This window comes from Anarhichas minor, unplaced genomic scaffold (assembly GCF_050575085.1).
Source record: "Anarhichas minor isolate MPS153535 unplaced genomic scaffold, ASM5057508v1 ptg000028l, whole genome shotgun sequence".
Taxonomy (NCBI): Eukaryota; Metazoa; Chordata; class Actinopteri; order Perciformes; family Anarhichadidae; genus Anarhichas; species Anarhichas minor.
In genome coordinates, this window is record NW_027466474.1 from 5,147,005 (window position 1) to 5,171,090 (window position 24,086).

The 24,086-nt window shown below is 39.8% G+C and overlaps 1 protein-coding gene across 1 annotated transcript; it reads left to right on the plus strand.

The window, feature by feature from the left end:
- Positions 1 to 5,784: 5,784 nt before the first annotated feature.
- adgrg4a (adhesion G protein-coupled receptor G4a) lies at positions 5,785 to 17,240 on the plus strand. Its single transcript, XM_076103622.1, has 21 exons — positions 5,785 to 5,793; positions 6,000 to 6,012; positions 6,310 to 6,936; positions 7,844 to 7,898; positions 8,311 to 8,453; positions 8,945 to 9,004; positions 9,147 to 9,230; positions 9,937 to 10,022; positions 10,104 to 10,174; positions 11,892 to 11,998; positions 12,181 to 12,373; positions 12,544 to 12,709; positions 13,739 to 13,876; positions 13,966 to 14,011; positions 14,221 to 14,324; positions 14,638 to 14,759; positions 15,004 to 15,272; positions 15,759 to 15,864; positions 16,155 to 16,435; positions 16,869 to 16,970; positions 17,092 to 17,240. Exons 1-21 carry the CDS (start codon positions 5,785 to 5,787, stop codon positions 17,238 to 17,240), a joined length of 2,931 nt encoding a protein of 976 aa, XP_075959737.1.
- Positions 17,241 to 24,086: the final 6,846 nt, after the last annotated feature.

Genomic DNA, 24,086 nt, shown 5'->3' on the forward strand with positions numbered 1-24,086 from the left:
AGAAGAAACAAAATTGAACCCAATATTTTAAAATAATTTTATTTTTCATTTTTTGTAAAAATAAGATTAAACATTTTCATGACCTCAAGTGATTACTAAAAACTTCAACCCTGATGTTGAAGAATGTGAGTTCCTCCACGTCCACTTGCAAGAGAATAGCGTTGCACGAGAGGCTGCAGCATTTTGAACATGAACTAAACGTCTTGCAAACTGCACGGTTTACCATTATTTGTGACTTGTAGTAGATTATCTTTCTAATAGACGATCTAAGCGGTTGCTAGTAAACTACAGGCCACGTTTGCTATATAGCGGCCTCTAGCGTTCATGTGGGCGTTGTTGCATGCTGATTCATTGAATTGAATTTATCCACAAGAGATAATGACCACACCAGCAATTAAGTTTTGGACTCAATTCATAAACAATGCTACAAAACGGTTTAGTCGAACAAATAAAGTATTTTCAGCACATGCACATTTTTTTTCATTAGACTTCTGAGATTCACAGAGTTTTTAGAGTAGAAGGAAACAGGTCTCAGGCAAGTGAGTAAACTTTACTCAAAGCGTGTTCATCATTTGCTTTTCAGAAAAATCGTGATGGGAAAAAAATGTAAACCTTACCAGATTGAGTGTGCTGAAGAATCTGCAGAGAGATCGAGGAAAAATACAGCTGGCAAATGATTCTCCCAATGAGAGAATTTTCTCAGGGCTCTATGTTCTTTCTCTTGTCGTGAACACTGTATCCTCTGTCCTGGTCTGTCTCACATGCTTTAGCCAGAGGGCCTCTCATCTATTTTACATTGTAAACAGGAAGCAACACCGCATAGGGTTCAGCTACAATGGCCTAGATATTGTGTTATATAGCCTGTAACTCCGAAGGCCCAAATAATGACTTCTTCTCACCATTCAACCTCATAACTCATGTAACATGTACTAGAAACAAGGATTTTATTCAGATGGAAGTAATTATCTATGCAAATTAAGAACAACAATACCATACTATGTGAAATAAATGGCCGTTCTTTAAGTGTCCCTTTCTTTAGCAGTATTTCCACTCAAAATTAATTAAGAAATGCTGCAAACGGCTGAAGTCATAGCAACAGATCCTTGGGGTCTTAAGTGGTCACTTGTTCACCACAGCTCTGTGTATCGTAGCAACAACTTGAGGATTAGGCAGGAGTGCAGCAGCCTGGGCCAGCTGGGGCAGCAGTGTGTAGGTGGAGGTGCGCAGGTACCGAAAGAGGTCCTGGAAGCCTTGGAGATGAGCGTTGACCTGAGGCGGGACACCTAAAGACCGCCCCAGTCTCCTCAACACATTCCTGTTGTCAGCAGAGTCCAGCAGCAGGGATAAGTCCTGGACTGAGTCATAGTCCAGCATCTCGATACTCTGACCTGGACGGATCATCATCATTATTATTATTATATTACTATTATTGTTATTTATTACTTACTTTAACTGAAGCAAAGCAAACATACCTTGAGCTACTTCCCATATTGTCTGAAGTTTTTGCTCCATCTGATATTGACATAGAAAAGAGGACATTGTCATTTCTATAAAAGCAAAATACATTCAACATAATGGGTATTAGCACTGAAACAGTTTGAATTAAACAAAAAATGTAACAATGACAATAAATTAAATTATTTACAAAGTAAAATGCAAAGTATTTACTAGTTAAAGCTTCAGAAATGTGAAGATACTCTGTTTGTTTTTGTGTGTTGATACAATTCTAAATAATTTGTGGGGCATTTGTTATTATTCATGCCATTTTCAGTGAATCTCAAAATATGCAACTGAAAATCGGCCATGATTAGTAAATACAGTGTTTAGCTCAATATTCAGTCAGCAGTCAGCTTGTCATTATATTGTGTTTGATTGTCTTACTCTTGAGTGCATCGAAACAACCCTCTCACATAATTGTACCATAATGGCACCTTGACTCTTAATAAGTTAAACCACTTTACCTCGTCCATGGAAGAGCAGCGTCTTTGCTTTTCCTCCCACGTGATGTTCTCCTCTTTCTGACCGGAGGGCTTAATGTTGGTGGAGACATTAATCACAATAGAAGTAGGATGCACCTCATTGTCATGGCTCAGTGAGTTCGGGCCCCTGCAGGGATGAAATTAATATAAATAATCACATTGAGCCTGAAAGAGGTCAATTGAATGAGTGATGAGGCAGTGTGTAGCACCTTAGCGGATCTTGAGCAGGAATAAGGGTCCGTGAAGGGGCCTCGGATTGTTCGGCTGCTCTCTCCGTGGCGCTGGACAAAGGTGTGTACTGAAGGTCATCCACAGACAATAGTCCTTCAGGCCCAGGACAGTACTCAGGAACCTGCTCTGAATATTGCAACAAGTGTGTATGATCAAAATGTAGTCAAGCAAACTAAGGAGGAAGAGATGTCAATTCATCAAGTGTCTGACTCACTGAATCTGTCAGCAGCCAGAAGGACGGCCCAAAGCAGCAGGGCAGTGAGGAAAATTGCGGAAGCTGTTGCTGAACCAATCAGGACCATCGAAAACGTTTCTTCTTTTTCTCCTTGATTAAACAGAAAAAAATCACTCAAGTCAAAAGAGACCAAATGAAAAAGTGGCTTGAGAAAATCCGAAGGGTTACTCACTCTTCTCTTTAGGTTCTTTGAGATTCCCCCTGGGCGCAGTGACCCCGCTGTCTGTCAGAAAACAACAGGTATAACTTTCATTGACAAGTTCTCTGGAAAATCAGCCGTCATTAAAACTATTTATACAAGCGTATTAACATTATCATTCAGTCTTTATGGTTTATCTCTAGTTTTTACCTCCTTTAGAGCCGTGAGCTCTCAACAGCAAACACTCTTTATGGACTGTGTCACGTCTGTAACAAGGCACACAGGGCAGCTCCACTTCCCCAGTCATGCTCCTGAGTTCATAATACCTGCGCACACAACCACATTCATACACAAAAACAAATGCTAGCACTTATCAGGTGACTGGTGTTTAGGCTGGTACTGCAGGTGTAACTCACCCTGAGAGGCACCGACCACACTGGGCATCTCTGGTGGGTGAGCACGCCGTCTTCTTCAGGCGGTTCAGCAGATTGCACTGGATGCATCGCATGCAGGGAGCAACCCCTGTATCTGCGCTGAACGTCCCTTCTCCACACAGAATGCAGACACCTTCACCGCCATCTCCAAAACCACAGTCCTGAGAATGATGTGCAATATAGACTTGGAGTCAAGTAGCATGGCTGGTAAAAGAAGGGGGGAGAAAGGGGAGAGAAATGGTGCCGTCATTGTAATGTGTAATGTGTGTTACCTCTGAGAGCTGTTCTCCTGGCCCACATACAGGGCATGAAACACAGGTGCCGTTAGTGTGTACGAACTCTGTCTGATCGCAGCTGGGCTCGGAGTGCACCAGCACGCACCACACCTGAGGAAACACATTTAAAATATCAGCAGTGGTAGAAATATTCAGAGCTTTTACCAAAGTAGATGTGGTAATACTACACACAAAAAAAGTTCTTCATTCAAAGTAAGTTTACTGAAGTAAAAAGAGAGGAACATTACCAGCAAAATATGAAATTAAAAGTACTTGTTTTTATGAAAACTATCTTCTTTGGTGGTGTTTTTATTGTATACACAGTGTATATGTATATGTATATAACTGGGTTCTGATGGACCTCGTTGTCATTGCAGTTTGAAAACGCTGTCTGTAGCTTGTAAGAAGAAAGAATAAGGCAAGTTGCTGAACTAGAATTATACTTGAAACAAGTTTATATAAATTGAAAACAAATTAATATATTCTTCCAGCACTGGCAGATTCACTTTTATTTTTTAAGAAAATATAATACTTCAAGAAATTACTCAATGAGCAGATGTTGTGCTCTGACCAATGCATCATATCATGTACAAACCAAAAATGCAAGTAAAGTACAAGTATCTCAATATTGTGATAAGATGTTCTTAGTTACTTTCCACCACTTAATATGATGATGATCTGGGACTAGAGAGTCAAAGTTTTAAAGATCTGTAAAAGGAAATAGCTTGAAGGTCAGACTTACCATGAGCAGAGAAGCAGAGAGACAAGCCTCCATTGGAAAACTGTTCATGGTCCTTCTCTAAGGAGGATGTTACCCCTCTGCCTCCCTACACGGACACCGTAACACTGAAAAAGGATGTAAAATAACACATATAAAGATAGCTGATACCAACAAAACTAAACATTCTCAGAGGCTACAAGAGAAAAGCAATAAAAACATACTGCTCCATATAGTTCAATAAGCAGCGCATCTCTCAGGGACTATTCACTAATTTGCAGCTGCTCCACATTCAGCAGAGGTATAGTGGTGGGAAAAGATCTTTGGGAATGCCCCTCATTCTACATCACTAATGACGCAGGAGAGGTTCCCAACCAGACTATCAACCAATGAATGCGAGACTTTCAGGTCCCCCACCTGGGCGCCTCACGTCACACCTGGTCTTCTCGTATTTCCTCTGGGGAACCCGCTAGCTCTGGACCTGGCCTCTCAGACAGACAGCAGAGGAGGAGGGAAGGGAATAAGAATGTATGAATGAGACCCTTGTTGTGTACAAATGTGTTTCCAATAAAGAGACTTTGTGTTTGTGTGTGTGTGTGTGTGTGTGTGTGTGTGTGTGTGTGTGTGTGTGTGTGTGTGTGTGTGTGTGTGTGTGTGTGTGTGTTTGCAGGCTGAAATAAGGTGAGACCCAAGAATCATAAAAGAGTTCCCAAACAGACAAAATCATTCAGTTGCAATATACTGTTTGACCACATTGTGGTAGCACGGAGCCATAAAACCGACAAGAAAACATATCCTTACATTTCACCCCCCTGACAGGATATTATGGGTGTAAAAAAAGAGGAGATATTGACATACATCAGTTGTTTGACTTGTTTGGACACAAAGGAAAGCTGAACTGTGGACTTTCTTTACTTTCAGGTCTGTACAGAGGCAGTCATGTTGGCCATCATACGTCACACAGAAAAGCCAATTAGATTTATTTGAGCAGTTATCAATTGAAGATAATTGTAAAGCTCAAGATTAGAGGAAGAATATTACTTTGACTGTTTGCTGACCTGACATACAAAAAACACACACATACCTGTTGACTCAGTCATAACCATGAACAAATTGAACCTAAAAAGATTATCTTTTCATATCCAGCATTTGCAGAAGCAACCTTTGCAGATGATGTTTTCTGTTTACATGCCAAATCATGTCATCTTTAGCTTTTCGCCGCCGTGAACATTAACGTCAATAACAATCAGTTCTCAGAATCTTATACAGCAACCCTAAATTTAAAGGTTGTTATGAAATGAGACAAGCCATTTTAATAATGAGACAGTTATGGTACATCTGTGTCATCAACATCTACACAAACGGTGTGTGTGAAGTATTTCTCAACATGCTGCAGCAGTATTTCTTTAAACTTTAAGCCTTGTTATGATAATTATTACCAACCCTCACTGAGCCACTGGACTCTCTGAAACCTAAAACTAGAAGCATTCACACTGAACAAAAATGACTTGAGTGTGTCAATGGGAGGGTTTTCTAATTCACTTTTGCAAAGGTTTAATGAAGTCGTGATAGTACGCTTATCGTGCTTGTTAGTTATGTTTATTGGTGGCGATTAATGAGTAACTCAGGGAACTAGGGAGCGGGTGTGGAGGTCTTCTTATAGAGGAATGAAGTGACGCTCGGCAGCAGACTCGTGGCTCAGCCAGCTTCTCATGAGCTGACATTGGTTGTTTAATTTCTCCCTAAACAGCTCAAACTTCAGATTTGAAGGAGATGACCGTGGTAAGTCTCAGTTATGTATTCAGCCGCATGACGATACGTTGATAATTGTTCTATTACTTCAAGGTGAATGCAAATTAAAACTATTTTTCTAATCTTGTTGTCACCTTTCAGCAGATCACCATTTGACTGACGAAAGGTTTTTGTTTGCTGTCATGAACTCCGTCAGAAGCCTGTCTTGTCTAACTCTAATCTGTCTGTGTACGCAGCTTCTGGGCTCAAGTAAGATTCAGACCAATTAAATGATTTTATAGCACTTGACAACACCTCACATAGAGTAATAGCTGTTGATACAAAAAGTGTGTATGGTAGCACCACTTTTAATGTCTTCAATTGTCTTATTGTGTTTTTATTGTTGACGTTTTTTTCATTGTGGAATGATTGAGAATAATGGATTGCTTTGATGGCGTACAATATGCTTGTCAGGCTCCTTTTCTTTGGGTGGGATCTCATGCATCTTCCTTTATATGCCTGTGTCCTTTATATGCCTGTGTCTTTTCCACCTACGTGTCTTTGCAGCTTCCTCTGCCAGCACCAGCCTGTGGGGTAGGAAGCTGTCGTTCAAGGGTCGTCCGTGTATGTGGCAGCTACAACCAGAAGCTGTGGTACCAGCCCTCCAGGAGCTGAGTGCATGCATGCTTTTACTCCACACCCATATAACAGAGTGGACAGGTTTTGACTACAAAGCACCAGGGGGAGGAGACACACAGCTGGGACTTGGGGGCACAGGTACAAATCTGTCCGTCTGGCTGTTTGGAGAAAAACACAGCTTGGAAAGAGATTTGAAATTGCATGAATGGCACACTGTGTGTTTCACCTGGTCTGGCCGAGCTCGCAGGCTGCGGATCTACATCAATGGAACCAGTAAGTATGAGACCTCTGTGAACCCCATCCGACCCCAGCAACTGGCCCCAAAGGGCTCCCTCACTCTGGGGGTGTCTCATTATATAAAAACCAATGGGGAGGTGCAGCAGCAGACTGGGAAAGATCTGCTGGGTGAGATTGGTCTGTTCAGGATGTGGGCCAGAGAATGGAGCGCTGAGGAGCTGAGGGGGCAGAGCTGTGCGGATGGAGACGTGGTGAGGTGGGACCTGCGTCAGTGGCAACACAACTGTCAACCCGAGCCTGACAACAACCTACATTGTGGTAAATATAGTATGACCTCCGACCTTTTCGTTTGCATTTCATGGTCATGCAGTTTGAGCTGCGTAGATTTTAAAAAGTGAATTATAGTCCCAGGGCTTCCTCACCTATTCTCACTGCAAGTTAATCTACTGCAGGTGAGAGTTGAAAGAGTGGGCAGTACAATACACTTTGCTGTTCAGTAACTACAGTTTCAGGTCAAACACAAGGTAAACCACACACCAGTTGAACAGTTACTGGTTCATTAACCTGTTGACAGGTCTAAAAGTTTCCATTTGAAATATTTCATATTTTAAAGCGGCCCTTTTATTTTTATTTTCTAGCATGGTCACTCTATAAAATCAACATGTGGTTCATGGTTCACTCTACGCAGCCTGGAAATTGTTTGGTGTCACTGGAGGAAGTCACAAGAAACTGGGTATGAAGAACATTTGACTAATGACTTTAAACAAACAAGTCCGATTTGAATGAACTCATCTTTGCTCTCATCTCTTATCAGTTGGAGAGCATATTCCCTCACAACATTTCAGTCCATAACATCCTTTTGTCATCCCCAAGGTAATGCAACTTTTATTAGCAAAACACTCCTCTCAGCTGGCAGTGGTGGAGGAAGTATTCAGATCCTTTACTTCAGAAAAAGTAGCAATACTGCATTATAAAGATTCAGCTCAAATTTGAAAGTACAGTCCTTATACCTGTAAATGTGTTTAACTACTTTCCACCACTGCCAGCTGGTTTCTCGTTAAGACAGAATATCTGTGTGTGTGTGTGTGTGTGTGTGTGTGTGTGTGTGTGTGTGTGTGTGTGTGTGTGTGTGTGTGTCTGTATTGGTAAATATAAACTGTGATCATAGCTGCAATCTTGGACAACATTCCTGTCTGTAATTTCTGTTATCTGTGTTCCCATACAGCCGTACCTGCCATGTGGTTAATGATTTTACTGCTCTACCTACACAACAATCTCAGGTACACCACCATTAAGTCCTCAGTTTGATTTTCCACAGAAGGAAACAGCAATATCCTCAAAGACCCGCTGATCAGAGAACAGGCTTTTTTCTTTATTGAGACAATGTCATTTTCCGAGGAAATGAATGACGTATGTGAGCATTGAGCTGAGTTCAGAGGAAAAGTGGCTGTAATTTTATGAAAGACAATCAGTTGTGTGTAAGTAAGTAAAATGATACAACCTTTTAATAAAGACGTGAAAACTTTGTTTTCAGCGATCAACAGCGTTGTCAAACTCCACCTGTGACAAGTGGTGAGATAAATTCAAGACATGAAAATCTTTATAATAAGTACAGTATCTATGAGGGCTGCATGAAACATTCTCCAAACTGCAGATTTGACCCATGTCAATGTGATAAATCCCAAGTTTCAGCTCTGAAGTCTACGTCAACGTGGATCCTGCTGCCAATGTAGAAGTGGTTCAGGCAAACATTGCCTCGTTGCTGAGTTCGACCTTCTCTTACAACTTCCTCAACCTGACAGCAGACCCTAACAGCATAAGCATACTCCCTGTGGGTACGTACAGCACACTATAGTCCTCTGGTATATACTGCGTCAGTCAAACATTAACCAAACCCAGATTATACGACCATTATCTTGAAAAAGGATGGATGTTCATGTAACATGAAGTTAACCGTTTCTGCCGGAAGCATATTTACGGTAATAATTGTATGACGTATGTTATGTTTTTTCTTTTTATAGACACAAAGCAAACTCTGAGTTAAACTGGAAATGTTCACTTAATGCGTGAACATTAACACGTCCATTAAAGTGATTACATTTACCATGCACTTTCACTGCGATTGTTAAGTGACTGAATTAAAAGGATGCTGCATAGATACACACTAATAAAAAACATATTGCACACCTGCAGAGATGCATTATAAAACTTTACATTTCCATAATTTGATTTCAGTCAGACTTCATGCTATTTTTAGTTTGAGTTCTTCTTTTTAATGTTCCCTCTTTAAGCTTTTATAATTAATGATTTATTTTGTCTCTTTAAGAGTTACTCCCTGCAGTGTCAGAACCACTGCCAACTGTCAGCTCTGGTACACCTACACCAGGTAAGCATGCAAGAATAAAACAATGCCCATGAATATTACTGGTGTTTTGCAGCAACATGGAATCATGGTGTGATAGCAGTCATTTTGTTTTCTTTATACAGGTGCGAGACAATCTCTTTATGCTGTCATGTTTCCTTCACAGAAACAGGTCCGACTCAAAGTCTGCCAGCTCGACCCACTAACATGTTAACGACAGGAGATCCTCTAGATTACAACGAGACTCTCGGTCAGTTCTCTAAACAACTCAGACGAATCGTGTTTGTCTCATCTTCTTCATTCTTGTTTCTTCTTCAGTTCAGATCTTTACTACCTTACAAGAGAAAACGTATTTTGCTGGCAGCGTTAATAAGCATGAAGGGTATACAATAAAAACACGACGAAGACATTTGAAAACTTTAAAAGTGCTGATCATGTACGTAAAAGAGAGAACTATTATGTGATAAAAGCAGGAAACAATAAGAATGTTGAGAACATGAAGTGCTGAGCCGTGCGGGCAGCAAAGAGGCGGTTTGTTGTTGCATTAGAATTAAGAGTGCTTATTGCAAGTGAGATGGAGAAACACTTTAACTGTTTGCAACTTATTTATGGAACCTGAATCCCAGAGAAAGTCCTCTAAGACACGATTGTCTGGATTTGCGTTGATGGATCTCGGATGATTTTCCTCGCTGCCTTGATTGATTCCAGTTTCACTCATTTAAATGCTTATTCCAACGAATCGATTAGATCTGATTCTGTGATGGATCTGTAAAATAACACCATCAGCTCTCTGTCAATATTCAACCTAAGCAGAATGTACAGACCTTGTTGCATACTGCCGGAGTGTGCACATCTTCTTCTTAGAAAGAACAACACGTGTTTGTTCTTCTGTATAATGTTTAGCACTTTAGAGATGCACTGCTGTGTTATTATCTGCTGTCTTTTCTCTCCTGCAGTCGGACCAGACACATTCTTCAGAGTTAATTTGAATTTAAGTATGTATGGCAGCCCGACAAAACCAGAGGATAGTATTGAGAAATGGGTAAGAGACTCACATAACTGAACTTGAAAAGCTGTCTAAAAGGAATTTTGTGTTCATTGAAGTATTCTCTTTTGGCAAAAGGTGAAAGAACAGCTGGAGGTGAATGGCACCATGATTGTGCTGAATCTCATCATAAAGGAGAACGTTGGCAGGTGGGACCCATTGAATTCATTTAGTTAGTGAGTGCTTAATATGTGTGATATAAAAGTGACAGCTGACATATTAATTATCTGTAATATTCATAGGAACATGGAGCAGCACAGCGGACTGATGGTGAGTGTGCACTTCATTTTAATAGCATAGAGAAAAAGACAAGACAAAAATGGTATAAATGGCATCATTTTACAGTTTAATCCTTTGAATAATATTTATTACCATTGCAGATACTGATACTTACATTGCAACATCTCTCTGGTTTGCTTTTGTTAGATTTTCCACGGCCAACCAAAACAGTAGGTGACCAAAAAAGAGAAGAATAATGGTGCAAAAAGTTTTTTTTTGCCACTAACTGTATGTTTCATCTGCAGATATTACTGCACCTTCCATGTTCAAGAATACAACATAAACAGCGTGGCAGAAATTATCACTTTAATTAAAGCTACCTTGACATCAGGGTATAAAAATGACTCCATTATTATTCAAACTATGGATTTGGCGATCAAACACATAGGTAAGCTTGCCTGAATGTCTGAGGCTGAAGAATCAGTGAAATCTTTTTAATCAACTCTCAAAATTTAAAAAGCCCTTTATTAATTTAAGCACCAGGTCTTTGCTTATTTGAGTGCTTTCATTTGCCTAAAGTCCTGAAATGTTTTAATTTGGGTTCAACTATGTAAGGTACTCATTATAATAAAGGCATTATAAATAAAGTTGTATTATTATCATAAAAGCTGGATTTCCTAACACAAGTAAAGATGTGTTTAGTTATGAAATACGATTTAACATTATTCTTTTTCAGTGACAGCAAACTGTTTAGAAGAAACTACTTCAACAATCTATGGACAATACATTTGGCCTGAAGCGTTTCCACAAGTCAACCAAGAGATAGGATGCGAAAGGCCAACGTCAGAGACAGGCTCCAGGCTCTGGTAAGACCATTTATCCAGGATTTCATATTTGACCAGAGACCATGAAATCAAGACAATATCTCAATCTAAGCACATCAAAAGACTATAATCTTAAACAATCATCATGCTGTACGAAATGATTAAATATATTATTGACTGACATTGTACAGCGGCGTATTATAAACGTCTTTCACACAATAATAAAGCATATAGTGATTTACAATAGAGGCAACGAGTAATAATGTTCACGGCTTTATTCACACCAGAGTTATCTGAGCCAATATTGATCTTGTGGGATTTTATTTTTGTATAGTTCTCTATTTACTTGTATATCCTATTTATCATTGTTGCAACAGACTGTTTCCATAGAGACAGCGCAGCGAGACAAGAAAAATCCCTCAATTACACCGTCCTGCTCCAACCAGTCCTCCCACTCTGCACACAAGCTCTGACCCCCACACATGTAATACTGATGGATCGCTGCCAGACATAAAAACAATTTCCTAGACGGGAATTATTAGTGTAATGAAGGGCTTCAATCTTCTGAGATTATCTCTGACAAATGTAATATAAATATTACTCAAGGGACAATATGGGTAATCAGTTTTATGGTCTCTGAGTGAAACCGTTGACGCTTTTAAGACTAAAACACAATCATCAGCGGTGGACATGTGCTTTTAATAATTATTTTTATAACCCTTTGACTGACGGTCAAGTTTAATTAAACCAATCAGAAATTTACCAGAAATAATATCTAATGTCTTCTGCCTCTGTTGTTTCTGTCTCCTCTGATTCTCTTCAGCAAGTTAGACTTTGACACTGACACGACCAGCTGGGCTAAACCTGATATGAAAAACTGCAAACCGTTTGTGATCATATCAGACCTTGACAATATCACTGTCACCACTGGTAAGAGGATCAGTCACACACACAGGCTGGTTAATTTACATTATGATATGATTTTAAAAGATACTTGGAAACAAAACATTTCCCTTCTTGTGTATTTTTTATCCTTTCATCTAAATAAAACTACAACAGAATAACCTGCCGAAAACACAGCAAAAAGCATTAATGACATTACTGATTCCTAGGTAACGCGGCTGAGGTTGTGGAAATGATTCAGGACCTTGTAGATGCTCAGTTAGGTAACAGTGCAGAGCTCTCTTCCTCCGAGCTGGATACAGTCGTGGAGAAGCTCAGGGAAGTGGTTGCCATCAGCAGCATCAAACCTGCGGTTGGTGCCGATATCGTCAATATTGTTGCAGTCATCCTGCTTTCCGAAACGTATGTCACTCCAGTGGCTAGCATGTAAGTGGAGAGGGAAGTGTGTTTCTTGAGCACCTCAGTAAATGTAATGCTGAACATAACTTTTGAAGACATATTCCTTCTAAATCCTATATTTTCTAATCTTACTTTCTTGTTAATCAATCTGGTTTTTTTTGTCTTTGGGAAAGTCTCCTTAACCTGACAGACAGAATGGGGAACAATATGAATTTCCAAGAAGGATCTATCAGTATATCAGCCCCCTCGTTTGCCCTGTCCATGATCAACGTAGATCAAAACGAATTCAGTGGCCTTACCTTTGGTGTGTCCTTTGATTCTTCTAACCTGAATACAGAGGTAAGACGCTGGAAATGGTTCCACCTGATATTTTTTAGGACAATTTTTGTGACACTAATGTCCTGGAAACAGTGTTAATAAAAATACATTGTGGCCTCAAACAGTTGTGGCAGATTAACAAGAAAGCAAATGACAAGAGTTGGAAGTCTGACACGGCGTCTTCAGGTTGACAGGTGATTAGAAATACCTTGTTTTTCCACAGATTTTTGTCAACCACAGCTTTGTGGGTGGACTGCTCCCTGACACGAATGCAACTATCTCTTTGCCCTCTGAACTCCACAACTTCTTCCCTTCTGGAGAAAGAAATACAACTCGTGTCCAGTTTCAGTTCTATGGAACAGATGACCTTTTTCAGGTATTAAATCTTCTCTTGTTACTATTTGCAATCTAGTTGTTTTCCTTTCATTTGGTTGTTGTTGTTTTTTCTTTTTTTTCTTCTTCTTTTATTTTCAGAAGCTGAAAAAATATTGAAATATTTCCTGCAGACCACATAATGCTCACAGTTGTGACATTTTGGGACATACGCTTATTTGCTGTCGCGCAGAGTTAAACGAGAGATTGACACCACACTCGTGGTTATGGTTAGCTTAGCATTAATACTGGTAACAGGTGGAAACGGCTAGCCATTTGTGGTGTGTGTTTATCTGTGAGCTGTAGAAGATTTTGAACTGAACCAGGCTAGCTGTTTCCCCCTGGTTCCAGTCTTTGTGCTAAGCTAAGCTAGCCGGCTGATGGCTGTAGCTTCATATTTACAGTATTTACTTTAGAGTGATGTCATTCATCTCATTTAACTCCATGCAACAAAACGACAAAGCATAAATGTCAAACTATTCCTTCTAGAAAAAAAACAATGAAATAAAAGTAGCACTAAATTAATTAAATTGTCCCACTATTTAAAGACGAAAACAATCATATAGTTAAACATGGCAAATCTGCTTTCTCTCACTGTAGCACATTGTATTGACCACTGAGCTTATCCTTGTCCTGCCTCTTGTGTGACAACCTTTTCTTTTCTTTTCTTTTTTAAAGGACCCACACACAACCAATGCAACACAGAGCAGCTGTACATTGAATTCCTTTGTAGTATCTGCCTGCATCAATAACAGCCTTATCAACAACCTGAAGGATGGAGTGGTGGTGACCCTCCGCCATCGAACACCCAAACAAGTGAGAATGAATTCAGTTCATCAGTAAGAAGAAGAGCTTGTATTTCACTTTAAAACCACCATCACCTCCATGTTGTCTTTATTTTACAGCCAGAAGACAAGGTTCAGTGTGTGTTTTGGGATTTCCAGAAAAACGGTAATTATTTATCATACTTTATATGTTTACAGTTGGATTTCGATGATTTACAGTAATTCAGTCACATGAAACTTTTGAGGAACCAGTGACATCAATAAAGACCCGTTAATGCAGGAAGCTGTGTGTCTGCTGATAAGCTGCTGTGATCAAATGTGTGTGTGTGTGTGTGTGTGTGTGTGTGTGTGTGTGTGTGTGTGTGTGTGTGTCAGGTGGGCGGGGCGGTTGGAACAGCAGAGGTTGTGAAACCCGGAGTATTTCTGCTAATCGGACCAGCTGTCTCTGTGATCACCTCACACATTTCGCTGTGCTGCTGGTGAGTCGCTGGTCTGCTTTTTATAAATCAAACCAGGGAACAAACCACTCCCACAAGTACCAACATACTGTGTGCAATCTGGCCAGTAGCGGACTGCTGACATATATTTCTGCTAATGATGCAGGAAGCTGATGTTAACACCACAATGTGTGAATTTCAATTATATCATTGCTTTTTTCAAATAAATATAAAGGGATGACTTTTAACAGCTGGAACATCTGCTTCCCATTGTGTCTGTGTTGGTGCTACTACTAGGGGGCTTTAAAAATAAGCAAACAACATGTAAACGTCCAGTTGGTGCATTGTGTTTCAGGATGTATCCAGAACACCCATCAGTGATGCTGACAGCCAGATTCTGACAGTGATCTCATATCTTGGTTGTGGTATATCCTCCATCTTTCTTGGCATCACTCTTCTCACCTACCTTGCTTTTGAGTGAGTCACCCTGAGGGACACCAACACAGTAATCACATTGCATCAAGGTTTATATCATAAAGACCATCTTTGCTGCAATAACCAGCGAGAGGAGGCTGAAGGAAGAAGTTCCATAAGCTGCATTAACTGAAATGTTGCTTCATAGCAGATTGTGTTAACATCAATTTGTTTCCTATTTGCACATGCCTAACATCACGGTGAGATCTGAATTGTTCCCTGTGTCTGTCCGTCTCGTACACATCAGGAAGCTGCGTCGAGACTACCCATCTAAGATACTCATCAACCTGTCAGCTGCAATGCTGGGGTTGAGCATGCTCTTCCTTCTGGACTCCTGGCTCTCATCCTTCTCCAACTACAGTCTGTGCATTGCCACTGCTGCAACGCTGCACTACTTCCTGCTGGCTTCGTTCACCTGGATGGGCCTGGAGGCCGTGCATATGTACTTCGCACTGGTCAAGGTCTTCAACATCTACATTCCCTCCTACATCCTCAAGTTCTGTGCTGTAGGATGGGGTAAGACAGAACTCAGAGTTTTGCTCACTGTAGTTGGGAAAGTCCAGTTGGCTTTGATTGGCTGTTCAGGAGTGGGTTTTGATTTGTTTGGGTCAAGCAGCTGGGGGTTTAGTTGGTAACACTTTATTTTACAAATCTGTAATTTTTAATGTAATTTCCAAGACGTGTCCTGGAAATTGACCTAAAATAGGTATGTCCTTGAATTAATTAGTTCCATTTACACCCAATTAAATATGTATTCATCGCTCATTTATTATTACAAACTTTATTCGCCTTATATGTTGAAATATATCCTTGACATGACAACAAGACTCAATTCATTTAGTGTAAATCTCATTAAGTGGATGTGCAACTGTAGAACAAAGTCTTTGTTTTTATCTAGAATTATATTAGGTTGAAATAAATAAATAAAATAAAGCCTTACTACGGAGTTAGGAATGTCAGCTATTTAGAATTTAATAATTAGGATTGTATGTGTCCTCACAGGTATTCCTCTGGTCATAGTCAGCTTGGTGCTGGCCATAGATAAAGACGCCTACGGCAGCGCTGTGCCTGGAGAGTCTGCAGTGATGCTTCAGTCCACTGACCAATTGTAAGTTACAAGCACTGGTCTGTCGTTGAAACCGGAGCGAATCCTTGTGAGTCATGGGAGCATCATGTCTGAATTGTGTGATGAAAACTGTGAGATGGGAGCCTGATGAAATTGATGAGATCATGAATTCATTGTTGAGGATGAGAAAATTGCACAAAACAACAACAACAAAACAAGTAATAAATCCCAAACTCTGCCGTGTCGAACACACAGAAAGCAATGTAGCTGATGACATTCATCCTAAATCCCAGAGTAAATGACATGATGATTATCTCTCTCCTTCCCTCCAGCTGCTGGCTGCAGAATGACGTCTTCTTCTACGTGACCGTGGTGGCATTTGTCCTTCTGATCATGCTGTGTAACACCTTTGTATTCATCGTGGTTCTGATCCAGATCAGACAGATGAGCTCCAATAAGCACTCAGCAAACAGCCGCATCTCTTTGCATGACTTGAGGGCGGTGGCCAGTCTCACGGTCCTGTTAGGCCTGACGTGGTCGATGGGCTTTTTTTCATTTGGGCCAGGCAAAGTGGTCTTGATGTACCTGTTCACCATCTTCAACACCTTGCAGGGTAAAATATGAGCTGTGGCTGGTGTTAAGTATTATTAGCTACAGAGGAGCGAGTCATTTTTCAACACATCTGTAGTTCAGATCTTTTTTTTTGTCTAAACTCATCATGTGTGTTATTTTGCATTTACCACCATGCACTTTGCAGTTAATCTTAAAATAAGATAAGATAATCCTTTATTAGTCCCGCAGTGGGGAAATTCACAATCTTCTTGGTTTTAAAATGATTTCATAATTTTGGTTTGATGTTGTTTTTTGAGACGTTACATATATGTGAACATAAGAGCACTTTTAAGAATGCAGTTAAAGATAAAATGAAACTATATTAAATAAAACAAAAGTGCTAATAGAAATAGAAAAACAAAACTACTACTATGTCTGTATCATGTTGTATTATTTCACAATTGTCTCATATGTCTGCTCTTTTATTTTTACAGGATTCTTTGTCTTCTTCTTCCACTGTTTGATGAAAGAAAATGTGAGGAAACAGTGGAGAATGCACTTGTGCTGCGGACGTTTCAGACTCAGTGATTACTCAGGTAGGCTACATATTGTTTGTGGACATAGGACTTATTGCAGAGCAATGGCCAGATGGTTAAGGGTGAGCTATTTTCAGGATGGTTGATGAAAAACGTTTTCCTTCTCGTCCCGTGTGTTCAGACGGGAGTGACAATGTGACAATGGGCGGTCGCTGCAAAAAGAATCATCTTATCAACTCCGACTCAGTCGCTTCTGACAACACTTCCACCATCAGAAAGGCCTCCGACTCCTCCACAGGATCAACACCAAACCACCACCAGGGGGCGTGAGCGGGCCTCTGTATGTGCCATTCTGGCCATCTCTACCCTTCAAGATCCATCGTGCATTCACTAACACTCATAGCAGAACATAGAACAGCTTCGTGTCTGTTATGGATTAGGGAAAGGATCAAACAAACCGTACGTTCAGTGGGATACACAAGGTCCGTGGACTCTCCTGCACCATGATCAGCCATGAAAATTATAATAAAATGAAATGATGTCAGTTCAAAGTCCAGTAAAGACGTGTGCTATGAAAAGTACACATTTTATGCAGGCAGCTCATATTTAATCTACAGTTTACCTTCAAGGTTTACAGTACTACTTTCACTGTACAGTTGAATCACAGAAACAAATATTCAGTGTTTGTAAAACGTTTAATAGTAAAGTAATAAGTGAAGTAAATGTTGCATCGGAAGCAGTTATAAGAGTTTTCCATGTAAATGTAACGTGAATGTAATGGAAAAGACAGTATCTGTGAACAGCAACTATTAATACATAATAAATTATACTCATCAGTGTTTTTTTGTCATATGTAAGACCAGTCTGCTTCTTCTTTTGACCTTTAAAGTTTCCCTGCTTATGATGTTTCCTCTGAATACATGTTTTAAAGGTATACTTCATATCAATGATAGTCAAATATTAATGTAGGTTTAGTGGGCGTCTGAAGATTGCTTTTTCTCTGTGCAGATTTCAACCCATCAAGAGCTCCACTGATTGTTCTTGACTGTAAACTAAAGTAAGACTTTAATTTGTGGACTGACTTATCCTATTGAAATAATGTATGAAATAATGCTGCAATTGAAACAACATCATAATTTAGTAACATAGAACATCTACACAATGAGCAAACAACTAGTTTTTGTATCACAGACCACTGTTATGGCCTGGCTCTAAAACCATAGCAAATGATCATGAAAACTCAGGCAAGGAGTTAACCAAACAAAGTCCTTAATTCCACAAAGACCAGGACATTTCAATTTGCAACAAAAATGAGCATTCTCCGCCAGTTCAACTCTAGCAATAGCCTACTGCTGCCAGACATTCCGTGCAGCACACCAGGTGTGTCAGGGGGGAAGAAGTCAGCTCTCCCTCCGGATGGGGTGGGTCTTATAGACGAATGCAGTGGCCAGCTGCCTCCAATCTTCTTGAAGGCCTCACTCTCCAACGATCCAGGACCCAGGGACACTGAAAGATAGACAGGGTCCCCACAGGAACCTGGACATCAACCATGCCCACATCTCTACATCACAAAAAAACCTGCTTATTTTAAAGCATATACTATTACCTACTATCCTCGAACCCAGTCACCTCAACAGTTGCCCACCATTCCTTCAACTATGGCCTCATAGCCCATCCCAGCTACTGGTACCTTGAAGCAATTTTTAAGAGAGAGACAGAGAACAAAGTTGAAAGAAAATATGCAACAACAATTGCTGACATGGGGCCCTGGACAACGCGCCAGAAACAATATTGTCCTTCCCTTTAATGTGCCGTCTATCCAAAGAGTATGATTAAAGAAGCAGGGACCATTTTATAAGTCATTGATTTGGACAGCGCATTCTCGATAAAATCACTGTTTTATCGGCTTTGCATCCCCTCTGCTGTCACACCACACTGATTATCTCATTATACTACAGGGTTAGGTTTAACAGACAAAATGCAACACAGTTTGATCTGTTATTATAAGATAAGATAAGATAATTCTTTATTAGTCCCGCAGTGGGGAAATTTACAATACAGATGTATCACAGTAAGTATAAAAAAGCGTATTGTAATAAATAGGGTCCAACACATTATTGCATTGGGAGAGAACTACAAGTCAACCACAGAACCCATAAAGTTCTTCAGATATGGAGGTCTATTTAAAACTAATACAATTTTTTATTTTCTACCAGGTAAGATGTTAATGAGGTTTAACTTTATGATGTAATATCCAGATTTTTAAAAGTGGTATTTGAAATCAAGCCTCTCTGACTGCCATTTCACTTTAGCGGTGTTGTTAAACTCTGTGCTCTTTGAAAGTGCGCCTGAGGAATGTTTTAATAAGGTGTCAGCCATGTACTGGAGGAACTCGCAGGATGACATTCTGTTCATTGCTGGCTGTGTTCGGGACGCATCACACGCCCTCCCAGTCTAACACATCATGTTACTTTGGAGGCTCAGTGAGCAAAATATTTTGTCTAGGAGGAACGTTAACGTTGGTTCTTCGAATCTAATAGATTGCTCTGATGTTTTTCCAACAATTTCGTCTGCTGCTCGTTTAGGTGCAAACTTTAGCTTTGATTCAACCGGTCAATGCAAGGACGCACTCCGTGGTCATCTTTGCTCGATCATCAGGTCAGGTAAGTGAAGCAACTTACTTAAAATATAACTGACGCAATGCTTTGGTTCTGAATTCACAAACAGCAGTTCAGTTCAGTTTCTTTTCTATCACGTATGTAATCTGATTATTTACACTTCACATAGTTTTTAGTTACAGTGGCTGACTTAATGTTTTCCCAAAAATAGGTTACATTCATTATGCATTTCAACTCACACAATATATTACCTCTCAGGTATTTTTAAATGTCCAACCACAATGCCCACTTTTTTTTATCACAAATGCCAAAGTGAACTCTTCCAGATCTTGACATGTTTCTCAGAATTGATCATCTGGTGCTGGAGTGAACATACTGTGCACCATCGTGTGATTTTCATGCATTGTATAACATGTCCCAAAGTGAAAGGTGTACTTTACACTTACTGTTTGTGTGAAATTGAGATTAAAATGCTTACAATAATTAGCATCCAAGAGAAAAGGGCTATTGTGTTTTCAGGGATGCAATGAATACAACCTTTTAATCACTATATGCAAAGAAAGACCAAGTAAAAATGTGGACTGGTACATAATCCTTGAATGGATTAGGTTGTCTTTTGTGTGACTGTAAAGAAATAGAGCAGAAACATCAAATCTGTTGTTGTATGTATATTAACAACCTGTTTTGTCTCAGTCACAGCTGACGCATGGAGGACAGAAAAGACAGTCCCATGGCTGTGAAGGTGGAGGAGCATTCTCGTTGTGTCATTCTGACTTACTTCCAGGGGGACATCAACAGCATGGTGGATGCTCACTTTACCCGTGCTCTCAGCAAAGTCTGCAAGGCCAAGGCACCCGCAGCAAAGATGAAGAAAAACCGTAAAACGATTAAACTCGGTAAGCACGCAAAAGCAACAGTGTATGACCTACTCGACTACAAACAGGACACATTCATCCTCACTAATTTATTTATTTGTCCCCCATAGAGGAATCCAGCCCCTGTCAGGGCAGTGCTGTTGACTGTTACTCAGAGTCACAGGTCCCTCCCCCTGAGCATCTCCTGAACTTCAGCCCTGCAGAAGGCTCATGGCACTCGTTTGCTGCCAGGGCAGCAGAGGGCCCCGGGTTGCAGTCCATCGCCTACCCCCTGTCCTCCAATGGGTTGAGTCTTACCGGACAGCAATACGCCACATCTCTGCTCAACCTACTGCATAATGATCGGGTTGAGATAGGAGCCGGCATGGCCTCCGGCTCCAAGCCAGAACTGCAGTGGACGGTCCCTCAAGGATTTAGAGACTCCGTGGACCCCTCTGCGGGCTTTGAACCTGGTAGGCCTTCTGCTGCAATTAACATCTTTAAAGCTGTCTTCCAACAATCTAATGATGAACTTCTTGATATTTGTTAATGTGCCTACTGATTACCTTCTCGATGACATAGTCCTGTTTAAAGGGGGTTATTTGTCATGGGCAGCACTACACGAGCTGTTTAAACACTTGTAGTTGTGTCTGTTGTGGCCCTGAAGGAGCTTAAGTCTGAGAGAAATAACCCCTAGTGATGTCATCCAGCTCATCTCGACTTAGACATCAAATTATTAACAAAGAGCACCAAACTGGTAACCTGACCCGGCAGATGATTTGTTACACAAAACCATTAGAGAAGTTAGTTAGTAGTTGCCAGTAGCTTTGTGAACGTCCTGATGAAAGCTGATTGGGAAATAATTGCATCATGCAGTAGTGAAACTTACCTCACACAGAAACAGGAAACTGTGGGATGTCTCAGTTGGGAACTGTCTCTGCCATTACTTCCCTGTTATGTATTTACGTGTTTCTATTTTTGAGGTCCCTTAAGTAAAGTAGAGGCGTCACTTCTCAGATCAAATCAAATCGGAGCACATAAAAAGTCACCCATTTGCTACAATGATGATGCATTACCATGTAACTTAAAGTGACACATAAATAGAAAGTGATTATGTGCAGTTTAACAAATAAGCTTTGTTAGCTAATTAGACAAGAGACTACCTATAATTACTCGGTCCTATTTTGAGTTATTTAGGAACTTTTTGTTACGTATTTGTTAATGACCTGTTCCTGACTTCCTCACTCGTTTGCTGGTAACCACTTGTGAATTTGTGAATCTTATTCTGAGAAATGCTCCTGAGTGAAAAGGATAGAAATATGTGTAATACAGCTTATTATTACTCAGCATGTTTTAAGATAAACTTGTTCATGAACATCCATTAATGCTAAGTAATCACTGACATTGTCTCCTCTCTGTCAGGACGACGTCTGGACAAGAAGGACTTGTACTGGTATTGAAGTGAGACGGGGGGCGGCTTCAACTGCACCACATGCTGGTGGATCTGCAAAGCCACCTGGCTTTCTGTTCAACTGTCGGATGATTTCTGGTCAAACAGGCCTCACTGAGTGTTATCTGATAAACACTGCAGCGCTTCCATTCCTTTGCTGAAATGACCTCAGTACATCAGCATGTAGCAAGTGGAGCGACCTTTCTGAAAGGGAACACTCTTTGACCAACCTGTTCTTCAACTCCGTCACTCCTCTCGCAGATCGTATCACTGTATACGTTGTTGCTCCAGTTGGATGAAGGGCATTTTCTTCTGCCTTTATCAGGCACTTCTCTTAGCGGGCCTACACCAGTAAATAGACCAGTATTACAGTAAGTTAAAGAATTTAAGAACATTTGTGAGTGTGTAAATATTGATGTTAATATCTACAGTTTCAGTTGCTATGAGACTATTTCATATACTCAAACAAACAACAAAAATATGGATAGTGATGTTAATGACTTGTTTTATGTAATCTTAAAGTCATGCACTGTACAAAAATGGAATCATATAGAAACTTAAATATCTGGGAAGACCAACAAAAACATCTCAAACACATCTGTGCTGAAGACAGATGTGTTTACTGAACATATTAAAAATGTGAAATACGTTTGAAGTAAAACAAAGAGTATCAAAAACATTACTCTGAAAAGTAATGAGCATCAGACACACACAATGACCAATACTGACACTTAATGATGTTTTGTATATTTTGTATATTTTCCATTTACTTTATACATTTACATTTTAGAGGGAAATACTGTACTTTTTACTTCACCACATGTATCTAACAGCTATAATATAATAAGCTACTACAACATTAAGGTAGGCTACCACATAAATATTAACGTATCAATAATGATTCAAACATATATTGGTATAATGCCGGTACCATTCTGTATAATGATTACTTTGACTTTTCTGTTGCCAATACATCTGAACTTCTACTGAAGTAGATTTTATACGCAGGACTTTTTCTTGTTATGGAGTATATTTATAGTGTGGTATTTCTACTTCTACTTAGTAAATTATATTGATGTCTTCCACCACTGCATATGATGTATATTTACCTGTAGTTATTGATGTTGTGGAAACCAAGGTGTTCAATATTGAATAAATAAATGAGACTTTATGAAAGAAATAATCATGTGAAGAAATACATGTACTGTTTGTCTCGATTGACCGACAGAGACTTGATGATTAAGAATGGCAATATGAAATAAAATGATCTTTGGGGAAAATGGTGTTGTGGAATAAAAATGACTTCTTGTATGAAGTATTCAATAATGAGCACTTTAACTGACATTTTCCCCACGAAGACGCTGAATGGAGATCTGCTGCTGTATGAAGTCCATGGGGCAATTAGTGAACTAATGAAAGGACAATTTTGCCAACAGGAAGTGTAACTCAATAGAGTCTACAAGATGTTTTTTTTCATCATCACCACCACCATCCCTAATTTCCTCAGCTCTTATCACCTGTTTGTTCCATTACCTTTTCACACATCCACATGACCTATTCCATTTAGTGCCTCAAGACGGTGATGGTGCAAAAGTATCGTAATTATAAATGTGGAGAGTACGGTGGGCGATGTTTTAGTCGAACTTCAGAGGCCGGTTGTCATTGTTGGAGCATGTTCGCGCCTTGCGTTTGGCTCTGTCGACACAAATTTCCCTTGAAGCTTGGCGAGGAGGGTAATTCAAGTTCTACACTTTGATGACACTTTTTGAAAGGTGCGAACTTTGGACGTTAACAAGATAGTTAAAGTTTATCTCAACTTCAGACAAGAGGAAGTTTAGATTGAAAGTACGTCATCATCTAAAGTCTAATCAAGTAGAACACTGGTCATTTTTTATAGAACTCAAGAGACATGACAATCACATATATGACACATAAATAAGGAAAATTTGATGCATCGTGTGTAGCATTTATTAAAAAATGAAGAACAGAGTCAATAAAATACGAAACTTTGTTTTCACCTCGGATCATTTAGACACTAAGACTAGAACTGTTTCTTTTTTTTAAGTTAAGTTATTTGAACACATGCTTTGGGGCAGGATAGAAGTGTAGAGTAAACACAATGTTGTTGTGTTACGTTTAAGTTTGTGTGGTAGCTTTATTAAAAAGCTAGAGTTAGGTTGGATTACTTAGAATTCTAAAACGATTCACTTGATATTTTACAGCCTCTTCGTGCCTCTATCATTCAGAAACCATG

What these genes read in the sequence shown, in the direction of transcription:
- adgrg4a (XM_076103622.1), top strand. An exon ending in TTGGGATTTCCAGAAAAACG is followed by an intron (nt 14,012 to 14,220) that starts GTAATTATTTAT and finishes TGTGTGTGTCAG; the next exon opens with GTGGGCGGGGCGGTTGGAAC. An exon ending in CTCACCTACCTTGCTTTTGA is followed by an intron (nt 14,760 to 15,003) that starts GTGAGTCACCCT and finishes CGTACACATCAG; the next exon opens with GAAGCTGCGTCGAGACTACC.